The sequence below is a fragment of the Lacerta agilis genome, chromosome 12, assembly GCF_009819535.1.
Source record: "Lacerta agilis isolate rLacAgi1 chromosome 12, rLacAgi1.pri, whole genome shotgun sequence".
Lineage (NCBI taxonomy): Eukaryota > Metazoa > Chordata > Lepidosauria > Squamata > Lacertidae > Lacerta > Lacerta agilis.
The window spans coordinates 33,878,888-33,904,612 of record NC_046323.1 but is presented as its reverse complement, the minus strand read 5'-3'; the positions used below and the strand labels follow the sequence as shown (position 1 = coordinate 33,904,612).

The window sequence follows — 25,725 nt, the reverse complement described above, 5'->3', positions numbered from 1 at the left end:
AGGTTAAGAACTTTGCTTCAGGATAAGAACAGAAATCGTGCTCTGGCAGCACAGCAGCAGCGGGAGATCCCATTAGCTAAAGTGGTGCTTCAGGTTAAGAACAGTTTCAGGTTAAGAACAGACCTCCGGATCGAATTAAGTACGTAACCAGAGGTACCACTGTAATAATAATTAAGAAAAACATTTAAGGTCACCGTATTTCACTGCGTAATGGTCACATTTTTGGTGCCGATTTTTTTCCATTCCAAAAGGGTTGGGGTGCAACTATTACACAGGGAAATACAAGAGTGTGACTATTATGAGAGGGGGGAAATGGGGAAAAAATGTCAGGTGGATCTGAGGAGATGGGCCGATGGCATGGGGAGAGCGAGCACCAGTTGGAGACAAAATAACTGTTGTTATCGGGACCATGGGGAGAGAAAACGGAAAGACACTAGCTTACCTTTCTGTAAAAACGAAGCCCCTCCTTGTGCATATAAATAATAATAATAATAATAATAATAATAATAATAATAATAATAATACCCTGCCCATCTGGCAGGGCCTCCCCAGCCACTCTGGGCATATGTTCCATTGCCCAGCCTACTGATGTGCAGCAGCGTTGCTCATCTATCAGAATCTCTATGGTGAACAATAGTCACTGCTCTATACTTTGCACTGCAAGAGCAGAACAGCCATTCAAATTTGGACAGGAAGTTCCGGTAAGGAACGCCATGGGGACAGCAAATGAGTGGCGACAGCAGTGCCTGTGGCCAGGCCTGCCGATACCCGCCGTGTCTCCCCTCAGCCCACATGTCCCAGCCATCCCCGGCATCGGTTCATACTGAAAAAGCGATAAAAAAGCAGCAGGAGGAAAGTGGGAAGAAATATTCCCACTCGCTCCACTCCCACTAGGTAGGAGCTCATGGCCAAGCTGGCGAGGTATGAGGGGAACAGGGGTAGTGGCAGCTGGAGGAGGAAAGGAAGAGGCCTGAGGTCTAGAGGAGCCTCAAAAGTAGTTACCCAGCAACTATTATGCAAGGAATGCTCTGGGATCATTTTCGGTGGGACTATTATGCGGTGGTGACCATTATGTGGTGAAATACGGTAATACTATCAAACATTTAAAATAAATGTCATTTTTGCAAGTTAGATGGTTCACAAATCCTGAACTCCAATACTTCAAACATATTTCACTCTGTATTTCTAACTGCACGTAAAAGGAAAATAGCCACACAGTTCTTTAGTGTCAGCCCATTAATAGTATATGTTTGGTAATTTATTACATTTTCATCATACATTATCTCCAATGAGAGTTTACGATGAGACGCTGGGCTCATCGTGTTTCCCAATTTATCCTTGCAGCTTATACTAAGCTGAAAGGCGTACGGTAATCTAGTGATTTGAGCTTTTGCCTCTCTTGTCAAAGTCCAGGGCTAAAATCCTATATCTACATAGGCATCTATAAGTGCCATTGAACTCAATGGGACTTACTTCTGGATAGACACGTATAGGAGAGAACTGCAGTGCAGGTACTCACCATACCACACTGGCATTCTGTGCTAACTAGAATAGAAAAATTCATGTTGTGATCTCATTCAAAATGATACCCACCTAACTGAGCGCATTCGAAGAGAGCTCTTGGCCAATTATACCAACCAGAGTAGAATTGATAGCAATGAGCCCGAAAAGGTATCCAAGCTTTCCCATCTTCTTTTGATGCAGGGCATCTTCCTGGCAGTTGTGGTTCCTCAGTTGGGATTGTACCTATTACGGAGAAAATACTTTTCTTTCAAAAAAGAGAACAGGCAACTTAGAAATCTATAAACACTAGCGAGGTGCATAAGGTTCAGAGAAATCGTGAATCATGAAGCAAAGCACGATATCTCAGAGGGATCTTAGGCTCATAAGTGTGAAATGGGATCTGTATGAATTTGCACATGTCAAAGCAGGGAACCCCCACTGTGCAATCCAGACATTTAAATGAACTGCTACAGACAGGTGCCTACTAATGCCTTTAGTGCAGAGGTTTTCAACCTTTTTGAGTCCATGTCTCCCTTGACCAACTGCATTCTTTCTGCAGCGCCCCTGTGGGGCTCAGGAGCCCAGTTATGTCACCCCTTGCCTACAGAGCTGGCAGCCTCTCACCCTTTTTCGAACACCCTCCCTTGCGGAGTGTTCCCTCAGCCTCCTCTCCTCTCCCCTCTCTCCTTGGCAGTCGTCCGAGCAGCAGCTGCCAAATCTGCTGCTGTTGTTATATTTTTCTACCCTTCCTCTCACAAGAGGGCAGGGCAGCTAATTACAAAGGTACAGCAGTAAAAAAACTCAAGGAGAAAGACCATTTGGTAAGGGGGATTTCAAAGCAGGAAAAAGACCCCCTGCTTCGTTACCCCTCCTTCCTTTGGAAGCTAGCTCTCTGACGCTTAATTGCTTATTGTAGCCTCAGTTCTATTTTTGTTTGTTTATTATTCTAACCTGATGGATTAAATAGTAACTTTTTACTCATTTACTCCTTACAAAATAGTCAAAAGTGCCAAGAGCACATATCTCAGTACTGTGCTCAAATGGAGACTTTATTGGAATTAGAAAGTAATGTTCCACATGAAAACAGACACTTCCTTTGCTTACCATTATACTGCGCACAGGCAGAAAAGTAGGTTTCATTGCAAGCTCCTGTTTTCCAGTGCCCATCATGGTCTAAGTAGACACAGGCTGTTTTCTGCTTTGGTTCTTCAGGTGCCCAATTAGTATATGCCAGTTTCCGGTTGTTTATCCACGTGTAGCGCCCACCAGTCTAAAATCCAAATGCACATGGAACAACACATGCTGGTTTAGAAAAATATTTGTTTCCCACAACATGAACTCTGCACCATTTATTTTTCCCTTTCGTTTTACTTGCGCACACACTTAATAGAATCACATAATTGCATAGAGTTGGAAGAGGCCCAAAGGCTCAGCTAGCCCAACCCCTGCAATGTAGAAATCACAGCTGAATTCTCCTACCTCCCAGAGCAGAAGAAAAGAAGCTTTCCCCACCCTTTCCATGTGACAGCCCTTTGGATATCTGAAGATGGCTATTATATCACCTCTCAGTCTTCTCTCCTCCAGGCTAAACATACCCAACTCCCTAAATTGTTTCTCATAAGGTTTGGTTCCAAGCCCTTGATCATCTTGGTCACCCTCCTCTGCACATGTTCCAGCTTGTCAATATCCTTCTTCAACTGTGGTGTTGCTCCATCACTGGTATCCCACCTGAATTGATTTCCACAGCACACAAGAGCCACAAACTTGGCTTGCTTGGCCAAGTTCTTACCATATTGCTATTTAGACCAATCCATACAGGCTCTCCATATTTCAATGCCCACAGCCATAGGAATGATTGAATGTAGGGATTCCAAATGCTGGCAAGCTCTGAGTGTTCTGAATTACATTTTTTCCTGGCCTCTTCCCAAGTCATTTTGGGACCAATGAAAGAGTAGCTGCTATTCCCAAAAGGGATATGGCGAGAGGCTGGAGCCATTGTTTCAGGCTGCGATAATGCAGGGTCTATAGGAAAGCAATCAAAGGAAAAGACAAAGTCCAGATTAGACTTTATATGTTACAAATATTTTATTTCACTGGACACTGAAATTTTGTAATATTGTTATCACACACATTTTAATATCTCAAAGTTACTAAAAATGAAACATTAAAAAACCTTGAAAAATCAACATTTTAAATCTCAACAAAAACATTACAGTAAAGTTCTAGTTCAAGATGATACAGATGAGGCATCAAAATATATTTCCTTTATAGTCTCAATAGAAGTAAACCAAATTCCCAACATGTAGTCAACAGGCCCTTTTGAAACACATTCATTTCTTCACAAAGTCTTCAAGAAACTATTCTTCATTTAGCTTACTATAATAAACCTCTGTTCAGTCATTCAAGGTGGGTTCAAGAAATACACTTAGGACAACAGCTGTACACATGGAGTTCTGTTCTTCTGGTCAAATGAACTTGCACAAATTACGGGAGAATCCTGTCATGTTGAATATGATTAGATATTATGACACAAAAATAGAACTCAACCTATGCCTCTTTTGGTCCTATTTCGGGGAAGAAAAACCAAGTTACATCTCAGCAGGTGCACATCTGAGGCTCTCTCTCATAACAGTTAATCTCTATGCACCTATAAGATATAGTTGTCACAACTGCGGTTTTTTTCTTTATACGGCTCAGTGTTTAATCTCTAATACAAAGACAGTTGGCCATCTAATTTTTATTTAAGAACAAAATGATATGACATAGAAAACTACCTTTGGTCTCCATAAGTCAACCTGAATTACACATTGTTTTCTGTGACTCCCCCTAAAAACGCACCAGTGTTTCTTTGGCAGATTTGCCACTTAACTTAAGTCCCCTGGAAGTGGTGGTTTGTGGTCTGGCGTGACCACAGCTGAGCTGGGCACCTTCTTCCTGTCCTGCATATCCGTTGGGGGACAAAACCCTCCTCCTGTGGTCATGTGAGTTGGCGGGAGCCTGTCTGTTTAATGGGCCTATGACAGGCAGGCTAGTGGGTATGGCCATGTCATTCATAAAAGGGGAGCCACGATCGTGGTTCCTGGCTTGTTTGCCACTAGATCCCGCACCCTTCTTCCCTATGCATCAGCCTCCGGTCCTGCCTGGAGGTAAGTGGGCAGGCCATGCTCAAGATCCAGCTAAGGAATTTTTTTATATGCCTGTTGTCTTTGTCCATGGCAGATCCTGAAGTTGAGGCTCCAGTACTTTGGCCACCTCATGAGAAGAGAAGACTCCTTGGAAAAGACCCTGATGTTGGGAAAGATGGAGGGCACAAGGAGAAGGGGACAACAGCGGATGAGATGGTTGGACAGTGTTCTCGAAGCGACTGGCATGAGTTTGGCCAAACTGCGGGAGGCAGTGGAGGATAGGGGTGCCTGGTGTGCTCTGGTCCATGGGGTCACGAAGAGTCGGACACAACTGAATGACTGAACAACAACAACAGGAATTTTTATTGCCAATGAACTGGGCCTGTCTAGAGGTTTTTGCCTACCTCATGGCAATGGTCACCAACTGTCACAACTTTATGGTGGGTAAGGCATTGGGTTGGCTCCTTAGCCTAGAGGGGGCAGTGCTGGGGATCCCACACCCTCCTGCTAAAAAGATTTGGTACCCCAATAAAGGATGGGATGGTGGCCAGATGGGGGCTGATGGGCCATGACACCGGTCCCAAGCGGTGAGGCTGATGGATCACTCTGTTTGATGTACTGTACGTCATAGGGCAAGTATCCCCAAACTCAGCCCTTCAGATGTTTTGGGACTACAACTCCCATCATCCCTAGCTAACAGGACCAGTAGTCAGGGATGATAGGAATTGTAGTCCCAAAACATCTGCAACGCCGAGTTTGGGGGGGTGCCTGTCATAGGGTGAACCTTAATCTAAGTTCGACCAAGCCAAAAAGAAAAAATCAGCAGTCTGACTGGTTGATTCAGGATACATACCCAATGCCTATGCCAAAAATTTCTTACACTCGTAATCAATAATCAACTTGCAAACATCTGTAATCAATAAAGTTAAAATGTACCGGTGTTTCTTTGGCAGATGTAGCTTTTCCTGTCAGAACACGGTCCATTTCTCCACCTTCCTGCCTGCAGTAGAGGCTCATTCATTATAAAAACACAGTCTCCCTAAGGAATAAAAACACTTATGTTTTGTAGGGGGCAATCCTTTTGTCATAGATTTTTCTTGAGAGCCCTCCTTTTGTACTTCTCAAACTAGATGAAGTGTGCATGCACACGAAAGCTCATACCAAGAACAAACTTAGTTGGTCTCTAAGGTGCTACTGGGAGGAATTTTTTATTTTGTTTTGTTTTGACTATGGCAGACTAACACGGCTACCTACCTGTAACTAGATGAAAGCAGTATCCTATCTTTTTAGAAATAGGTTTGCAGATAGATAGTTCTCATCACTGTCTTTTGATGAGATAGTTCTCATCACTCATCGCTTCTCATCACTGTCTTGCCCAACCCAGCCAAGAAACAACCTCCACCACTTAATGAAATATCTAAGGAGGGGCTGGCCCCATTGTATCTTGGGATCAAAGGGAGTTAGTGGAGTCCAACAAACACCCTGAGCTTGCTACAACTAAGGGTGCCTGTGAATTCATACCTGATGAAAGCTAACAGATCACACAACCCGGCACAATCCAGACTACACAATTGCTTGTGTGATTCCAGGATCAGATGGTGTCAAGTCCACATCCAAGACCAGACTAAATGTGCACTGCATGTCTGGCAACACAAGGCCTCCCATCTCTGCACCCTACTCAGGGGTAGGCATCTTTAAATGAGGCATTGCTCTGGATGAGGGCCCTGCTGAAGTTTACAGGAAGTAGGGTAGTTAGTGGGGCCAGCTATAAAACTGCTCACATGATGCCTGACTCTTCCTGATACAATACTGCTTCCAACCAGAAGCTTGGCTTGAAACACCTACTCTTGCTGCCGGACAATTCATCCACCTCACCCTTAAGTTCCAGTCTTGGCAGAAATAGTACATTACCACTGAGTACCCACCCCCCCAGTGTGATAAATTTCCACACAAGCTCCTCCACAAGAGGGAGTCCACATATCAGAGTGAGGATTCAGGACAGTTCCTGAAAACTAGTCGGGGGGGGGGGGGATAGCAGCCAGGCTTAAATGTAGAGTTTTAAAGCAGGGGTGGCCAGCTGGTTAATCACCTGATGCCACAATGACATCAGGGGACAAGGTGCTTGAAAGTTAGCTGATTGCCAGGATTTCAACATGTAGTACTTCAGAAGTCCATCCTCCTTTCTTCCTGCTCTAATGACACCAGGTGATTGGCATGTGGGCGTAGCTTGATGAGAGGCCTTGGCAGGAGGTTGACCACAGCTTTTTTAACGAAAGGGTTGTCAGGTGTGAGCATCAAAAGTAGAGCAGTAACTATCAATCACTCCACCTAGACAGTGGGTGGTATTCTAATAACTCATCCCACCAGCACACTGACAGGACAATATTTTAAACGCTACCTTAGAAGCCATCTCAGATTCTTGCAACTTTGTCAGCATGTTTCTGAATCCTAGTCAGACCTAATATAAGTGATTTCTATCTGAGAAAGATGTGGCAGCACCTGCCGGTCTGAAGATCAAGGAAAGTGTGGACGGAAATGGGCGAGGTGCCCTTCAGAATGTCTGAATTCCCCAATTCAGTAGGGAATGTACAATTGAAACGGATGGCAATACTTCAGTGGGTTTTGGGGTGGAAGGTGTTAACTCTTAACTAGGAAACGAAGCATTGACAGATGATCTTCAAATCCTTCACCCACTGGCAGAATGCAAACAGAATAAAATGTCCAGAGATTGTTGAGGGGAAATTTCCAACCCTCCAGACCGAATTTAATTGACACAGTTAATGCAACAGGCCTTATTTGGAATATAAATTGTTTCATGCCAACTTCTACAGAGGCTCTTCAGAATCTGTTCACAACTCTGCTGCCTACTTTTGATATTTCAGCACTAAAAGATAAACTAAGTAGATGCCACTCAAAGTAGGTGTGTGTGTGGGGGGGAGATATATATATATAAATGGGGTGCTAATGCTGAGAAGGAATTACAGGAATAGAATATAGGGTACATTTCTCATCTTTGGGGGGGGGGAGATGAAAGCTTTTGCAGGCAGGACTTACTTTGTAACTGGGAAATCTTCTGGCCCAGTTTGTAAAGTAGACTCCACTTCCACTTGTCCATACAAATTTGTAATTAGTACTACAATCATTCAGTCCAATCCAAGGATCAATTGCAGCACTTTGTAATTGCACCATAAGGAATGCTAAAAAAAACAAAACAATGACTAAAACATACAAATTTCACCATGGTGGATTTCACTGCCATGACCAACAAGTAATCAATACCACGAACTGATATACCGGTATTTTGTTTACAAAAAAACCTTTAAAGTTTGATTAATGCAGGAGTTGCCAGCATGGTGCCCCTCAGAAATTATTGAACTGCACCTGCCACCATTCCTGTCCATTTGCTATGTTTGCTGGAGCTAACAGGAGTGTTAGTCCATCAGATACAAGACACCCTGCCTTAAGGTAACAAAAAGGAGCAACTAATCCAGCACACACCCTTCTGCATCTGGAAAATGCACCAATAGGCCAAAATTACTACGAAAACCTTTCTCTCAGCTTAGGAAGGGTCTAAATCTGAATAGGAAGATCGTAGAAGAAACAAAGTCAGGATTTTACCAGAGGTTTATGGTCGTTTATTCTTTGTTTCCAGATAGTTGCCTTGTGGTCTGTGGTTTCTCAAGTTACCAGAGTGGCAAGGAGGACTTGTAGCACCAGTTTGTCTGGCATGAAAGTACCGGTAACATGAGCCCAGGCTCCTGAACTTGCAGAGCAGTTGGGGCTGGGTTTTTTTTTTGGGGGGGGGGGTTAGGGGAACACTGTATTTGATTGCTTGTATTTGATTATATGTTGTTCTTATAGTCAACAAATAAAATATTTTTTTAAAAAAGAACAATGTGTTTTAAAAGCAATGACTGCACCTTGTGTTTCTTTGTTTGGTATGCTAGCCAGATTTCCTCCGGATTCTTTGCAATCATGTCGTGCTTTGTGCCAGTCTTTCCTCTCTTCTTCATTCAAACCTAATAGTTTGAAGCACTGTGAAGAAAAATAAAGAGCTGTGATATCCACTTTCTTTTAGAAATAAATGTCAGCAAACTAATGATTGAAAACTGCTTTTAATTTGATGCTTTGGGTAATGTAATTGCCTTTTAAATGTTTTGGTGTTGTTGTTTTTACAGCCAGCTCTGCTATGCAACAAGATGAAATTGCCTGCTGCATCAGATGAAAGAACTGCCTACACTTTTCAAATTGTAGGAGCAGTATAGGTACTGACAGGGACGGGAGGGAAGCATTTGAGCTTCTCTTTGAGAAGAAAACAACCCGTTTTCCCCCTAAGAGTGTCATTTAATAAAAAATTAACATAACCAAATTCTGAAAATTTAGTTTGAATACCATTTAACTGCTCTTTTGGGTAGATGATACAAAACCAAACTTTAAAAATATCCCCTTTTATTTTAAAATCTGGCACTTCTATTTTGCAACACAACAAAATACATGGGGACGGCGGAAGTGGGGTGGCGGGGAGAGATGATGAGAGGTTTAAACCCTGAGCTACGTGCACATTCATTTTAACCTCTATAAAGAGCCCTTACATAGAACTGCGGACATGGAGAGCAATCTCTGCATATTCAAAAGCTCTGGGAAAACTATGTGCTATAATAACTGAAAAGGGGCAATATACTAGTATATTTGAAATCACTTTCTTAGTTACCTTTTTATCAAAGAAAAGCCAGCCATCCGCACAGCCCCCAACAGGTGCAGGTATTGTGGGAACAGGAGCTGAATGGACAGAACTCGTATCCCTTTCGCATATGAATCTGTTCGCAGCACCACAGTTTATGTCGTTCCATAAGCCTGAATAGAGAAGTTATGTGTTGATCAGTGAGATTAAAGTACTCCCAAACGAAAAATAATAAACAGCCGTTCAAGGATGCATTACAAATAAAGGCTTGACAGCAACTACTACTACTACTACTACTACTACTACTACTACTGTACTGGAAATAGAGCTTGCAGGTCAACACACTGCCCTTAATTGTTGTGGTATATATGCCAATTATGCCAGTATATAGTCTGAAGGCACATGGTACAACAACTTTTCTGAACTTAAGCTGGTCTCGGTCTGATCAATGTGCTTCAAACACACACACTCTATGTTGCATAAGTTCCATGTTAGAAGACAGTGGGGCTTATGGATAAATGTAAAAACAAAATAAAATAAGCAGTTCTTCACAATTTGAGCTTGTTTGGAGGTTCTAGCAGGGGAGCGCAGCTATCGTATACCCTTGACCGAAGAACGGTACACTCGTTCTATCTGGGATGGTCGTCCTCTTCCACCGAGCGCGCAGCTTCGGGAGGGACGCACATGGAGCGGTGAGGGAGGAAGGGGACACCTGCCTAGCCAGCCAGATCAGCCAAATCAACCCTGGCGATCAATGGGGTGACAGATGTCGCAGCCAGGTCGCCCTCACATCCTCAGTTCTTCACATTTTGAACTACTTGCAGTTCCAATGTTATTAAAAATAAGCAATCTTTAATGTATATGTCTGTTTAGCATCTCCCCAAATCTCCTTTGCTGTATACACCTGCTTATGTGACACAAATATAATGCCCATGCACATGGGAGTTTAGTGTGGATTTGCAGCTGCCTTGATTTTTTTTTGATGTCATCCACTTGACATCTTCCCCATTCAACTGGCAGCCTGTTTCTCCATACTCCACACTGGAACGCATGGGTGTAGCTAGAGGGTGTGGGGTGGATGGAGGCAGCTGCCCCCCTAAATCAAGTAAATAAATAAAAAAGTTAACTAATTGAGCACCTAACATAAAGCCTGCCCCCCCTGATATCCTGGCTGTGCCCATGCTGGAGCACACTGAATGCATAGGTTCTTGTGTCATATCTGTGTTGCCATCTTTCACCACATCCCCTACTTCCATTTTGCTTCTGCTGATAGGAAAGGACACACATTTCCCAACACACACACACACACACACACACACACACTGGTACCTTGGGGTACAAACGCTTTGGGTTACAAACTCTGCTAACCCGGAAATAGTTGCTCCGGGTTGCGAACTTTGCCCCAGGATGAGAATGGAAATTGTGCGCTGGCAGCGCAGCGGCAGTAGGAGGCCCCATTCGCGAAAGCACACCTCTGGTTAAGAATGGTTTCGGGTTAAGAGAATGGACCTCTGGAACAAATTAAGTTCGGAACCACTGTACCCAGAGAGCTCCTTGCACCAGTCATTGCCCCAGCTGCTCAAGAGCTGAAAGGAGGACCAAGGCGAGCAAACATACCCATAGAAATAGCAATCCATGTATATATTAATACCGTAATGTGGACATAGCCTCAAGTGTGCTTTAAACATTTAAATACCCTGTCATGCTAAGTATAATTGTTTAATTGTACATCAAAATGGAAAATAACTCTGTATAACTCTCTGTGTATACTGCTAAAAGCATAGTATAGTATGGGAACTTCCACTGAACTAAACAAGTCCAGCAGAGTGCCTAAAAAATTGATAATTAACTGAGAATGTATCTCTGTTGGCTCTGTCAGCTGTTTAACTGTAGATCACATGAGGTATTCAATTACAAGGAACCATTTTGGGCCTTTGGTTCTCTGAAAGCAGCCAGAGAAAAAGGACTGCTAATGACTCTCTCCAGAAGAACACTGCTTTGGGCTAATGGAGTCTGTGTTTGGAGGGACAGAACTTTGTTTTTAGCTCTGAATAGAAGAAATTCATATCTCTAAGATTTACTATGTGTGCTGGGACCAGCACACAATATTATGCAACTATCTGGGTGTTACATTATTTGTTTTATGTTTGTTTTTGGAGCAAGTGCTGTTAGTAAAGATTTTGAATCATATTTTTGGATTGGAATTTTTTTTTTTATTTCAAGAAGAGCCAGTTTATATTCACCCTTTTGCTTCAAAATGAGCAATATTAATAACTGCAATATGTCGTGTTGAAAGCAAGGTAATGGATTTCTCCCTGGCCTTCAGTGTATATTTAGACCGAATAGTTATCGTGACTAAAGGTTCAGTGTGTAGTAGTTAACTATATATTAATTAATTTTTGTGCCACTATCAAGCACACACATTCTCAGAATTTTTAAAAGAATAATATTTTATTCTACTTGCCTGTGTTATAATACATGACGACACAATTTTCATCCTCGTTTGAAAAGTTGGGTTCATTGGGTGCCCAGGCTTCATAGGTAACTGGAGTTCCATTCAACCAGCTAGAGAAAATGATATGACAGTATTGGACAGAACAAAGTCATAGCTGTTTCATTTATACTGCGTATTTTTACAATGGTTTTCAGGTTTTTGGGGAGCTCCGTGGCCCAAGAACACCAAGCTAATAAAAAGGTTTAGCTGTTGACCTTAGTGTTCTGTCAGGCAGCACTGCCAGATTTTCTTTTTGAGGAAACAACATTAAATATATCCAGCAGTATTACTGAAATAATGGAACCAAAATCGCTCAGAAAACAAGCATTAAAGATTGAGGTGCTATTAAAGCAGAACAAATTGCCCGTTACTTTCCTTAATATCATTTTTTATCACCACGAGGTTATTTGGATTTTATGCCTGAGGCAAGAAAACTTTTTCTTTAAGATAATGCATAAAATAATGTTAATAGATAACATTATCTCAATTATGAAGCTTAACAAAATTTGTGGTTAAGCTATCCACTTCTTGTCGGTGATCATGAACCATAAACTATCCATAGAAGAAAAGGCAGTAGGGTACGCTGATTCAAATCAGGGCAATTTAAATCTGCATTTTAAAAAAATACCCCCCCAAGCATTAAATCAAGTGCCTGATTGATACGTCTTCAAGGGTGTCAACTTGAATAAGATATTGCGGGGGGCAGGTAAGCCCTGCCTCCATTACATGATGTGGTGCACACACAACATTTGAAGGCAATGCCCATCTACTTTTTTGGGGGGGGGTTGTCCCAGCTCCCTCAAATATTTTATTGTGGGGGCCAAAACCCCATGGCCCTTAGAAGTTGGCTCCTATATATGTCTGCATATATTTCTGAAGCAATGGTGATCAAAAGATCTAATTGGTTCTTCATTTACATAGAAAACCTCCTCTTATTGCCCAGATGGAGGAGCAGCAGTGAGGGAGAAGTGAAGGTGGCTTGTGGTGGTGGTGATATGGTGGGTAGAAGTAAGGTCGGGCATGCCTTCTTCTTGCTCCTTCATTGACTGGAATGGAGGAAAGGATGAATGTGCCAGGTGTGGGAGAAAGTGACAACCAGCAGCCAGGATTTGTTCTCAGTCTCTTCCAGTGGCATCATAAAGGGCTGCCATTGGGAGAGGGAGACTGTCATTGCTGCAATATTCAGGGTGTGGCTGGGAGCAGAGAGAAAAAAAGGAGCAAGAACTAAGGACGCATCGTATCCAAGCTATATTCAACATCTAGGATTCAGGCAGATAGGGCAGTGCCCTCTTCCTCGACGGATAAAGAAGGCATTTGTTTATTTTACTTTATTCTTACATGTATACAGCACACAAGACGTCGCACATAGTCCTCCCTTCTCTGTTTTATCATGACAACAACCTAGTGAGATGCATTGGGCTGAGAAATAGTGACTGGCCCACTGAGCTTCATGGCTGAGAGGGGATTCAGCTCTGGCTTCCAAGCCCATAGTCCAACCCTCCAACCATCGCACCATACCAGTTACAGGGAGAAAGGAGCGCTGTGCCCTCAGAAGGCTTGGAGGAAATAGATGACCTTTGGGTTTCCTTTCCAACTCTTAAATTCTATGATTCCATTATTCTAGAGCGCAGTAAGCTTGTCATTGGGAAGGTGGTGCCCACAGTCTTAATAAAGCTGGGAGAGACAAAGGAGTTGTGGCAGCATAGTAAATTTTAAGAATGTATTTTTACATTGTTGTAACCTACCTAATGGTGAAGGTATGCAATAAGTAAGTAAATCATAGAAGGTACAGGTATATTTTGAGATCTGTTAAACCCAGTGTTAAGTCAGAGCAGAGAGGAGGAAAGGGTTAAAAAGGTAAAGGACCCCTGGATGGTTAAGTCCAGTCAAAGGTGACCATGGGTGTGGCACTCATCTTGCTTTTCAGGCCAAGGGAGCTGGCGTTTGTCCACACACAGCTTTCCGGGTCATGTGACCAGCATGACTAAACCACTTCTGGACAATGAGACACCATGATGAGTGCAAGAGCACACAGAAACACTGTTTACCTTCCTGCCACGGCAGTACCTATTTATCTACTTTCACTGGCGTGCTTTTGAACAGCTAGGTTGGCTGAAGCTGGGACAGAGCAATTAGAGCTCACCACTGTCACACAGATTTGAACCGCCGACCTTCCAATCGGCAAGTCCAAGAGGCTCAGTGGTTTAGACCACAGTGACACCCACATCACTTCTAGGCAAAAGAAGGTTATCCACTGATGAAAAGGACAGCTGCTATTTTGGGTGCAAGAGCTAAAAAATTGATTTCCACTTTTTTGTTTTTCTTTGCTTGCTTGCTTGTGTTTACTTACCTGTAACTTTTATCAAAATCCACAGTTAAACCAATATAATGGTTATTAAAATGTCGATAAAGCTGATTCTACAACATAAAAAGAAAAATGGGAAGTAAATGCAACAATAAAGCAATCATATATTCTCCAGGGCAAGATAATTCAGCTATCCCATAGGAAATGCAGAATCAGGCAAGACAGAAAGAGGTTTGTAATTATGAACAAAGCATGTCCGCGCTGTTTAAAAACAAAATTAAAGCTTTTCAATTAAAACAAATTAAAACCTGTCCGTTACAATGAGGGTAAGCATGGAAGAAAGTTTTTTTTTAATGTTTCCATTTTAGCTGATGATTTGAAGATTTCTATTTTCTATATAACTCAGTAACATTGCACCCCACTCCACCAGCTTCCAGGCCATAATATAGCACAGTGTTTACCTGCTCTGTTGTTCATTTAGTGAATTTGTCATTCTTAGTGAAGAGAAAGAAGAGGAAAAGTAACAAATGACATAAAAGGAGAAAATAATAATAATAATAATAATAATAATAATAATAAGTTTTTAATTTTATATTCCGCCCATCTTGCTGGGCTTCCCTAGCCACTCTGGGCAGCTTACAACATATATAAAATCACAACAAAGCATTAAACATTGGAAAACAAAATATCCTAGATGAGCAACAAACAAACCAATAAATCAATAGAAACCAACAACAACAACAAACAGTTTACAGTTATACCCAAATTAAAATAACCGCCAACCCCAACTAAACATTTAACCAACTAGAAGAGGGGAGGGATAAGAAGGGGCTAGAAAGGAGTTTTCATAATACGTGAAGAGAAAGGTAGAAAGGGTGGTTGGGCAGGTGAAGACAGAAGGTGAAATCCTGAGTGATAAGCCCACCATGCTTTCATTAGAGGCCCCATAGAATCTATTGAGAAGTTTATGCTCTTCCCAAACATTTGATAGCCTATTACCAGAACGATCAAGTTTCTTAGAAAACAATTTCTGCATGGCATTTTTAACTTTGGTGGAATTAAAATTACATGCTTAGTCACAAAAATAAATACTGAAACAACTATTTTTTGAAAGAACCCGGAAAGTAGTTCAATATAGCCACAGAAAATGCCAGCTCCATCAGGTATGGGAAATATAACTTCTTGTGAGACCTAACAAGAGGAGCATAATCAGAAACTGTTTGATGGGCACTGTACCTCACTTCCTGTTAAATTTCTTCCCATGTGGTTGAGACAACTGCCAGCACAATCAATGCCTGGAAAGTCTAGTACAGTACTAGATTTGGCATTTCTCACACAACCTGGTCAGCCCATTCAGGAATCCTATTTCCATACCTGTGTGGACCCCTGATTACATGGAAACCATATTGCTGTGGTTGTGAACCTATGACAATTATTTGGGGGGCGGGGTGATGGTGAGTGGAATGTATGTAGATTTCTATTTGGCAAGTCTCACTTCCCCTTCAGTGCCTCATTTTACAATGGAAGCATATGACCACAAAGGCTCAAATTAGGTCTTTTAGGCTGCAATCTTCTACAGTGGTGCCTCGCAAGACGAAATTAATTCGTTCCGCAAGACTCTTCGTCTTGCGGAAATTTCGTCTTGCGAGGCACCTTTTCCCATAGGAACGCATTAAAATTTAATTAATGCGTTCCTATGGGGAAAAAGTCCGGGGGCCCCTCCCGACCGGCACCGGAGCCAAGCCAAGCCGCGTTTTAAGACTGCAGTGAGCGAACAGCAGCGCTGCTGTTCGCTCGCTTCAGTCTTAAAACGCAGCTCCGCGGCTCCGGGAGGGAGGGAGAGGGCCGTGGGATGATGCCCGACATCGGGCATGATGCCACGGCCCCCTCCCGACCGGCACCGGAGCTCCGCGGTGCTGTGTTTTAAGACTGCAGCGATCGCTGCAGTCTTAAAACGCAGCGGCGGGGCTCCGGGAAGGAGGGAGAGGGCCGTGGGATGATGCCCGACATTGGGCACGATCCCACGGCCCCCTCCCGACCGGCACCGGAGCTCCGCGCCGCCGAGTTTTAAGACTGCAACGATCGTTGCAGTCTTAAAACGCAGCGGCGGGGCTCCGGGAAGGAGGGAGAGGGCCGTGGGATGATGCCCGACATTGGGCACGATCCCACGGCCCCCTCCCGACCGGCACCGGAGCTCCGCGCCGCCGAGTTTTAAGACTGCAACGATCGTTGCAGTCTTAAAACGCAGCGGCGGGGCTCCGGGAAGGAGGGAGAGGGCCGTGGGATGATGCCCGACATTGGGCACGATCCCACGGCCCCCTCCCGACCGGCACCGGAGCTCCGCGCCGCCGAGTTTTAAGACTGCAACGATCGTTGCAGTCTTAAAACGCAGCGGCGGGGCTCCGGGAAGGAGGGAGAGGGCCGTGGGATGATGCCCGACATTGGGCACGATCCCACGGCCCCCTCCCGACCGGCACCGGAGCTCCGCGCCGTCGAGTTTTAAGACTGCAACAATCGTTGCAGTCTTAAAACGCAGCGGCGGGGCTCCGGGAAGGAGGGAGAGGGCCGTGGGATGATGCCCGACATTGGGCACGATCCCACGGCCCCCTCCCGACCGGCACCGGAGCTCCGCGCCGCCGAGTTTTAAGACTGCAACGATCGTTGCAGTCTTAAAACGCAGCGGCGGGGCTCCGGGAAGGAGGGAGAGGGCCATGGGATGATGCCCGACATTGGGCACGATCCCACGGCCCCCTCCCGACCGGCAGCGGAGCTTACCTTTTCGCTGCGGTCGGGAGGGATGTTGTCCGCGTCTGCCATTTTGGATCGACTGCGCATGCACAGTCGATCCAAAATGGCGGACGCGGACATCACCCCTCCCGACCAGAGCGAAAAGGTAAGCCAGCTTACAGTGGTACCTCGCCAGACGAATTCGTCTTGCGAAAAACAGGCATAGACGAATTCGTCTTGCGAGTCAACTAAAAACTCGCAAAACCCTTTCGTTTTGCGAGTTTTTCGTCTAGCGAGGCATTCGTCTTGCGGGGTACCACTGTACAGACTTATTTGAAAGTAAGACCCATTGAAACCAATGAGACTTACTTCTCCACAGACAGTCATAGGATTGCTCTAGTTATCTCTGCAATCTTCGGTGACAGAAGAAAATGTTCACCATGCAACAAAATGGCTATTATCAAACAATGTATTTGGCTCTTTTTAAAAACCCAGTTATGTTTGATTAGGAAAGCATATGTTCCGTATATTTCTTACGTATTTCCACAAAAACTGTCTTTCGCTTTCACTTTCAATGACCACGAGATCTGCACTTTGCTTCTTGCAGAATTCCCATGCTCTTTCTGCAGATGAACTCGCATTGCTGAAATAGTACTCGCTGCCATTATGCAAAATCCAGCCATTTTCAACTCTTGAAAATGTATATTCTGCAAAAGAAAGAATATTTTTATTTATTTGATTTAAAATATTTCTCAGCTACCCTTCATCAAAAGATTTTGAAGAGGTATACAGCGGTACCTCAGGTTACAGATGCTTCAGGTCACAGACTCCGCTAACCCAGAAATAGTACCTCAGGATGAGAACAGAAATCGTGTGGCGGCGGCGTGGTGGCAGCGGGAGGCCCCATTAGCTAAGGTGGTGCCTCAGGTTAAGAACAGTTTCAGGTTAAGAACGGACATCCACAACGAATTAAGTTCTTAACCCGAGGTACCACTGTATAAACATGTGAATAACATTAATTCACAGAACAAGTGGTCCAGCTAAGCAACTTCAGTGATCTTAATGAGGACCCTCCTACTTTAGACAGATACATTATTTCAGTTTTGAAACTAACAAGGACCCCCCCACCACCACCACACACTCCCCAATTCTACTCCATGCTTTATTCCTGTTCACATTCAACTAAAAACAAAAGTTTGGTTACCCCGATAAAATATTTTAAAAATAAAAAATATAAAAAGAGCACCTAGAACCATGAACATATATTTCCCAAGGGGAAAAAAGTTGGTTCAGTGGTAATGATAACAGCATTATGGGGGGGGGGCATGAGCTAAAATGCAAGTTTGCAAGTCACTGCATTTTTAAAGGTACTGTCCTATGATTTCACATAAGGTAGTTTGTAAGTCACAGTGGCCCTTTGAGGGGCAAGGTGCATAAGAGGTTAGGTAGTAGTTGAGATGCTCATGGAGAGAACTGATTTTCTTGGCCTTTTCAGTATGGGTTTAGGACCAGATATGAAACAGAATCAGCCTTCATCCCCATGATGGGCAATCTTTTTGTGGAGAAGGACAGTGGGGTTGTGACATCATCACTCTTGAACTTAATTCAGTGGGACTTAATTCTGGGTAGACATTCATAGTACAGTCGTACCTTGGTTGCTGAACAATATGTGTTCTGGGGAGTCCGTTCAACTCCAAGAACCATTCAAAAACCAAGGCTTGGCTTACGAAGCCGCGGAAGCTGCACCGGACACTCGACTTCCAAAAATCATTCAAAAACCAGAACACTCACTTCTGGATTTCGATTGTTTGGGAGCCAAAACGTTCGGTGACTAAGCCTTTCGAATTCCAAGGTACGACTGTACTGAGATAACATCTCTCTTGCTCTCACTCACACTCAGTAGTTGCCTAGTACAACAAAACTTCAGGCAAGCAGGTGGTTTTTCTGAAGCTGGAGAACCACATTCTGCTGGTGTGTGTGCTAATTTGTGTGTGTCAAGCTGTTAAATTGTGCACTGGCAGCACAGCCTGGGGAAAAAGTGGAGGGACAATCCTACATTCCAAAGCGGTACAATCTTCTTAGCCTAGCCAATGAAAATGCAAAAATAATAAAGGGGTAGGAGAGGAGAAGGATAAACTCAAGTTATAAGAATATGATGTACAGCAGCTAAGGAGATCTGGCACTTGGGAACATAGGGGCTGCCTAAGCCAAACCACTGGTCCTCCTAACTGTGTACTGTCAACACCCCAGGCTGTAATCTCCAGGGTTTCAGTCAGGGGTGTCTCCCAGTCCTACCTGGAGATATGGAGGACCTGGGACCTCCTTCATGCAAATCAGATTCTCTATCACTAAGATACAGTCCCTCCCCAATTATATGTAATACAAGCAAGCAAGCCCAGGCCAGGAAGCAGCTACCGCTGGCTCCTAACAGAATTTCCAATGGATTAAAAAAAAACCTGATGGGGTGGCTGGTATGCACTCTCACTTTCCCTGGGGCTACTTAAACTTGTGTGACCTGAGGGAAGGCAGAATTGAGCAAGCCCAAGCCAGGGAGCACCTGCATCTTTGGCAGAACCATCAATGGCCCGAGAGAGCTGATAAGGCAGCCCCACCCACACTTTCCATGGTGCTGCTTAAAAGAGGCGTGTGTGACCCGAGGAAAGGTGGAATCACCCAACATACCAAAACCAACCAGTGGATCTTTTTTCACTGTTGCACCTGAAAAACAAAACACACTAATTATAATGGACCCTAGTGTAATTTCTGTTTTATTAACATCGTTTCATATTGAAAACAGGAGTACATAAAAATTAAAGTGTCATTTATAGCATATGGCATTTCCACAGTTCTGACGCAAAGGCAATGGCATAATGCGACAGAAGAATCAGTGGCTCCCTGTATCCACAAAGACTTCAATGCACTAGATCCCTCATTCTCATCAAAATGGAACACAGGGGAATCCTCACTTACGCTGGGGTTTTGTTCCCGGCTGCCGTGTGTGTCGCTGGGATGCACATGAGTGGGGATTTCCCTGTTCTGCCCACACCCTGTACCACTCCAAAAAGGGCACACATGTCAGCGGGAGCATGCATGCTCATCATGCGCAAGTGGGGAGACGCCTGTATTTCATATCTCATAATATGAAAGCCAAGGATCTGAACTCTGCAACATTCTTAATGAAGGCCGAATGTATTCCACATTATTATTTCCTCCTCTGAAAAGTTAGGCATGTAATAAACACGTTAAAATGCCAGGTTTCAGCAGAGCAGCAAAAAGCCCTGTTCACTTTGCTTAACGAACTAGTGTTAGATTAAAAGGGTAACTTACCTCTCTTTATTTGGCAAACCCAATTCTTGAAATATTCACACCAGTCAGAATCCACCCGCCCAACAGAGGAATACAGGGCTCTGCATCCTGTGTCTTCATTGTGACGATCACGAAGATGAAAATCCCATTCAAAGTCTACCTACAGTGGGAATAAAGATTTCTTAGTCTTTCTTAAAAAAAAAAAAAAGCTTTAGCGGTAATATACAGAAAAGGAGATTGACTTACGTTGCAGTCTTTGAAAGATTTGTACACATGTGTGCATGTGCATATGTAGAGAGAGATGGGCTGTCATTTGCTTATTAATACTGTGTTGATCCTGTATTTTATTATAAAGAATCAGTTCTGTTCACTGTAAGTTATTTAGATGACTGGCCCTGTGGCCCATGCCTTTGTCTTTCTAACTACGAGCGAGAGTTGAGGGAGGGCCCCCCACCCATTTGTCCTCTAGTGCCAAACCACTTCCTTTGTTACTGGGATGGCCAATTACCTTACCAAGAAGCTAGCCTGGCTGTTCCAGGAATTTGAATCATTGCTTACATTTTAACACTTGTTGGTTCCAGGAATGCAGCCTACCTGCCCACATACTCAAAACAATATAAACCAGGCAGTCAACATGTGCTCTCCTGCTCCAGTACCCGTGTTTTTAAAATAAAAAAAGTTCATTTAAACATATAAAAACAAATCTAATCCAACTGGACAAATTCAAATTCAAATTTATTGCGGCTATAAGCCCATAAAAAACATAAAATATGGAATATATAACATAAAGTTACAGCATACCATAGACCTTGGAGTCATAGGGAATCAAACCACAGCACAAATACAAGTTTTAAAATTGCAACCAAGGAGCAGAAAACAAAAGTATTAGTGGTTGTGTAGTTGGCCACAGCGCCTTTTTTGAGAAATGACAGAGTTTAAAAACCTTGCCACCTGCAAGGTTGTATAGGAATCATTGTCTTGCAGGAGTAAGGCAAGGTGTGACTCAGCTGGTGCACCTGTAAGTTTCTGAGTTATTGGACAAGCAGCAACTCTGCAGCACTGGCAGAGGAAGAGGAAGAGGGGGGTGGGGGAGCACACCGCCCCCGGTAGCGCGATCCGGGTGGGGTGCCATTGTGGCTGCCCACCTGGCCCATGCTGGGTGCCACGCCCTCGCAGGCGGTGTGCCACGGCCCCAGGATGCATGCCATGCCCCTGTGGCTTAGCTGTCAACCTTTCCCTTTTTGTGGGAAATTCCCTTATTCCAGACATAGCTGGAATAGGGGGAAGGTTGACAACCTCCTCAGAAGGGAAGGCAAGAAAAGGGAGGGTTGACAGCTATGCGCCTGCGGGTGGCGCACCACACCCTCAGGACACACACCAGCCACGCCCCTGTCTGCTCTCCGCCCCCCGGTGCCAGAGCATGAAGCTCCACCACTGCTTTGCAGTAACCGCCGTAAGTGTTGAATCTAAAAATTAGATTACAAGCAAATCATGTCTATAAAAACTGAAATTTTCAGTGACAATTGAAAACTCTGCTATGGGATCTGTCAAAGTTCAGTTTGAGAGTAAGAGGTCATTTACTTACAGGAGATCCATCACTCCAAGTAAATCCTTTATCGGGGGCCAACTCACTGAAACCAATCCAATAATGGCCAGTTGTTTTCCTAATTCTAAAATACATAACAATAAATATACAGAGATCAGAAAATTGCAAACAGAGTATGGATTTAGATACAGTTGGTGTTTTAAACTTCATGGTACAGACCACTCCCCATTTACACAAGGGTTACATTCCAAGGCACCAAAACTTTAAGTGAAACCATGTTATTGAACACTGTTGAAAAAGCCTGTAAACACCCTCCAAAACCTCTGGGAACCCTTTTATAAAAACAGCAGACCACTGAACTCTGCCACAATTGCTCCCTCCAAACCTCCACTCTCAAACTCCAACTGTCCACTGGCCTCAAAGGTCAATGCAAAGGCTGCTGGGATTGCCCTTGCAAAAGCTAATGAGATTGCTATGTGCTGTTTTTGTGCCATTTTTGCTGCTTTTGTGCTCTTTGGGGCTGTTTTTGTGCTTTGTCGTGCCACTTACGGGTTTGCAGCAACACGTGTAAATGGGGAGTTTGTCTGTATTTGCGACTAGCTTGATATTCTTTAGAAAAATAGCATAAATGAATCTATCACCAGTTCATACATTTAATTTTTGTTACAGTGTCAGATTTCTGGAGCAGGTGTGCTGTTTGGAGCAGGAACTATGTGTGTCTATCTTCTGCTCACATGGTCAATTCTTAGGCACACCTGGATTTCAAACTAAGTTATTGGTTCTGTATAGGTGACCACATTATAATCCAGGTGTCCCCAGTCCTCTGTGGCCCATGAGTTCATTTATACATTTGATAAATCTTTCCCCTTTTGCTTCCCAGAAGCACCCCTCAGAACAAAGCTAACTATGTGACAATGTAGTGCCTTCCAGGAAAATTGGTAGCTCCTAGCTGCTGGTCACTGGAATGAATGTTCAAGAAGTGGTAGGATAATATGAAATATGGGAGGAGCTAGCATCAGCTCTTACTTTTAGTAAAGCTTGGCAAAGTGGAGACTGAAAGCAGTGGCATAGTGTGAGTTGTTGGAGCCTGGGGCGGGCAAACCGCTTTCTTTTTCAAGCTAAATTTACAAATCCTTTATTTTAAAAAGAAAATAGGGACTCATGGGAAAGGCGATACTGCTGTCCAAAACCATCTCCATCACCAAACAGCTTGAAAACCTGCATTTTAGCTTCATATTTACATGCTAAGCTTTATCCTCATATTGTTCTAGACATGCACATAACCCTATGCACATGGTACATTTATGGAAACAGGAGGTGCTCTTGGAAAGTGTGGGGCAGTAGGAAAAGTTACCACCCCAACACATAGCAAGCTGTGTTTCCCTTACAATCGTACCTTGGTTTTCAAACAGCTTAGTTCTTGAATGTTTTGGCTCCCAAATGCCACAAACCCGGAAGTGACTGTTCCGGTTTGCGAACTATTTTAGGATGTCAAACTTCTGAAGGGGCTTCCGCAGCTTCTGACTGGCTGTAGGAGCTTCCTGCAGCCAATCAGAAGCCACGCTTTGGTTTCTGAACATTGTGCAAGTCGAACGGACATCCGGAATGGATTCTGTTCAACTTCCAAGGTACAACTACATTGTAAGACAGCTACGCACAAACTGCAGCTACAGAACCTGTGCAAAGAAAGAGAGGGGAGTGAGGGAAGTGAGTGAGAGGCAGGCGATTTTAGTACATGAATTTCAGAGGCGAGAGGTGTTTGGGTTCACACCTTGATTCAGGAAGTGTCAATTGGGAGGTTCACAAGAAAAAATGCAAACGTCTTCCCCAACCCTTTTTGATACTGAGGCAAAGTGAAGGAAAAACCATTTAATGAAACTCACAATTCCGTTATAACACCTTTTTCGTTTTCACTGTGAATAGAAGCTAGGTCTCCTCCAATTTCTCTACAAAAATCTTGCGCTTCAAACCAAGATTTCCTGCTCTTTTTTTCTTTATAATAGGCCTAAAAGCATATAAATACAATTGCATATTGGTAATAAACAAATATTGCAAAATTCATTCACAGTAAGATCTTGTGTGGTTTGCGTGAACACCTATTTGGCATGTAACAATGGTGGCTAATGGCCAAAGTAGACATGGCATAATTGTACATGTTTTTAAAATGTACGGAAATAGCTTTGTGCAGGAAGCTCCCACTGATGTCAGTTTAAACTTTCCTCCCAACATTTTGTCCTTCCCACCAGCTGCCCTTCCTCCTGCCTTTGTACAGGGAACTCCCAGACTGGTGGTTCTTGAGAGAGCAAGTAACACAGGGAAGCACAAATCTCTCTGTGTTTCCATCTGAAAGTCCTGGATAAACTGCACAAGCACAGTCTCTCTTCTACAGAGGGTCAGAAGGTTGCTTCTTCTGTTCTAATGCCAGTTCTGGAAGTCCATTTTGATGTACTGCAAACCTACCAGAGAACTACCTTCCACCCTCCCCATCTATAAAACATTTCATAAGCAATTGAATATTGACAGTTCAAATAAATCATGAAACCAAACCCCACTAATAAAAAGAGTAAGAATAAAAAAAAACCTGCACTGAGCTGTAACATTGAAATTAAAATGGACATACTGAAATAACTAAAAAGGTTTACTCATAGACAAAATCTGTATCAATCCTTGTTTTGAAACAAGCAAGAACTGGCACTGAACTGACTCAAGAAACAGTATACCTACCTTAAAACACACATGTCTAGTATTGCTTGGATGCCATTCATTTGGACATGCAGGCAGAGGAGTTGGTTTGGGGGCAGGAGTTGTTGTCACACCTTCAGCCCACTGTTTGCAGATGAAGGCTGCCTTCTCCTCACAGTTCACAACATCCCACAATCCAGCTGCAGTCCCAGTTCTCATGGCAACACAGCCGGGTTGTCGCCCTTTTGGAAGTTCAAGAAAAGTTCAGCTGAGCCTTGTTCTTCACAGATATTCAAGACAATTGGAGAAAGCCTTTGTGAAATATCATTCCTGATGGACACCAGGCAATACCTACCAGGCATTCTTGAATTCCAGTGGGTGAACAGAACACTGTCTCCATTTGTCCAGTTGAATGTCCCTGGTTGCTCTACATCTGAAAGGCCGATCCAGAAATATTTTTCAGAACGAAGTCCAACTAGACTAGTCAGGAAGGCCTGTTCATATCTGTGGAGAAGAATATGTAATAAATTCTTTCGAATTATTGTTAATTTCCTATATATTAAAACTAAATTGATGGCCTACCACAGGACAGTTCTCATCCTGTTGAGGTACAGATCCTAGCAGGACAATGGACAGGTCACATTGGAGAAAGGGAAGCGTCTAAACCAATAGATCCACTATCACTAAGCAATATATCTGCATGTTGCATCTATCTATGCAATTTAGTCTACAGCAATTTTACAAGTGAAAAACAAAAAATACAAGGCTGCACATTAGGTGATGTGTGTAACATACATACAGGATAGGATTTAGGATTTTATAAGGAATTCTAGAAAACATTCACTCACTTGAGAAAGAAAAACACTGGATTTGAAAGTCTCCCCACCACACCACACAAGGACAATACAGGCAGCAACCATTATAGGCACAGCCAATATGTGTGTATGCATGCATGCATGCATCATGTTGAACCTGGAAGTGACCCAAACCCAACAGAAAAACGGGCAGAACAGGGTGGGGGCAGAGGAGAATGAGGTGTTTGCAGGCCTTTTCAGTAGTGTTTCAAATATATGTAATTTCACTTAGACACACAGTACCTTGGAATGTAACCCCCATGTAAATTGGGAGTTGCATGTAATGAAATCAGTGACAATGAGTGCAAGGTCCAGAAGTTTCAGGAAAGTGAGCCAAGCCACAGATTGCCAATCAAGTGGGAAATTAACAAGAAACATAGAACAGCTAATTCAAGAAAGTAGCTTAGTCACAGGCCACAGGTCAAATCTTAATATTCATTATGTGACAAAGAAATATAGAAATTACACATTTCACTCACATAAAACACATATGGTTGTTAGT

The 25,725-nt window shown here is 43.4% G+C and overlaps 1 protein-coding gene across 1 annotated transcript in view; it reads right to left on the bottom strand.

Annotated features, from left to right (window-relative positions):
* LOC117055978 (macrophage mannose receptor 1-like) overlaps positions 1-25,725 on the bottom strand; it is a 52,658-nt gene that overhangs the window by 9,429 nt on the left and 17,504 nt on the right. The window contains exons 12-27 of the mRNA XM_033165949.1: positions 24,725-24,873; positions 24,412-24,611; positions 23,571-23,692; positions 21,727-21,811; positions 20,163-20,301; positions 19,518-19,553; positions 17,373-17,542; positions 14,154-14,221; positions 11,774-11,874; positions 9,340-9,482; positions 8,549-8,663; positions 7,683-7,825; positions 5,565-5,667; positions 3,293-3,525; positions 2,608-2,773; positions 1,594-1,746 (exon numbers count right to left, since the gene is read on the bottom strand). Of these exons, the coding sequence (XP_033021840.1) occupies positions 1,594-1,746; positions 2,608-2,773; positions 3,293-3,525; positions 5,565-5,667; positions 7,683-7,825; positions 8,549-8,663; positions 9,340-9,482; positions 11,774-11,874; positions 14,154-14,221; positions 17,373-17,542; positions 19,518-19,553; positions 20,163-20,301; positions 21,727-21,811; positions 23,571-23,692; positions 24,412-24,611; positions 24,725-24,873 (2,126 nt within the window). The remainder of the gene's footprint in view (positions 1-1,593; positions 1,747-2,607; positions 2,774-3,292; positions 3,526-5,564; positions 5,668-7,682; positions 7,826-8,548; positions 8,664-9,339; positions 9,483-11,773; positions 11,875-14,153; positions 14,222-17,372; positions 17,543-19,517; positions 19,554-20,162; positions 20,302-21,726; positions 21,812-23,570; positions 23,693-24,411; positions 24,612-24,724; positions 24,874-25,725) is intronic.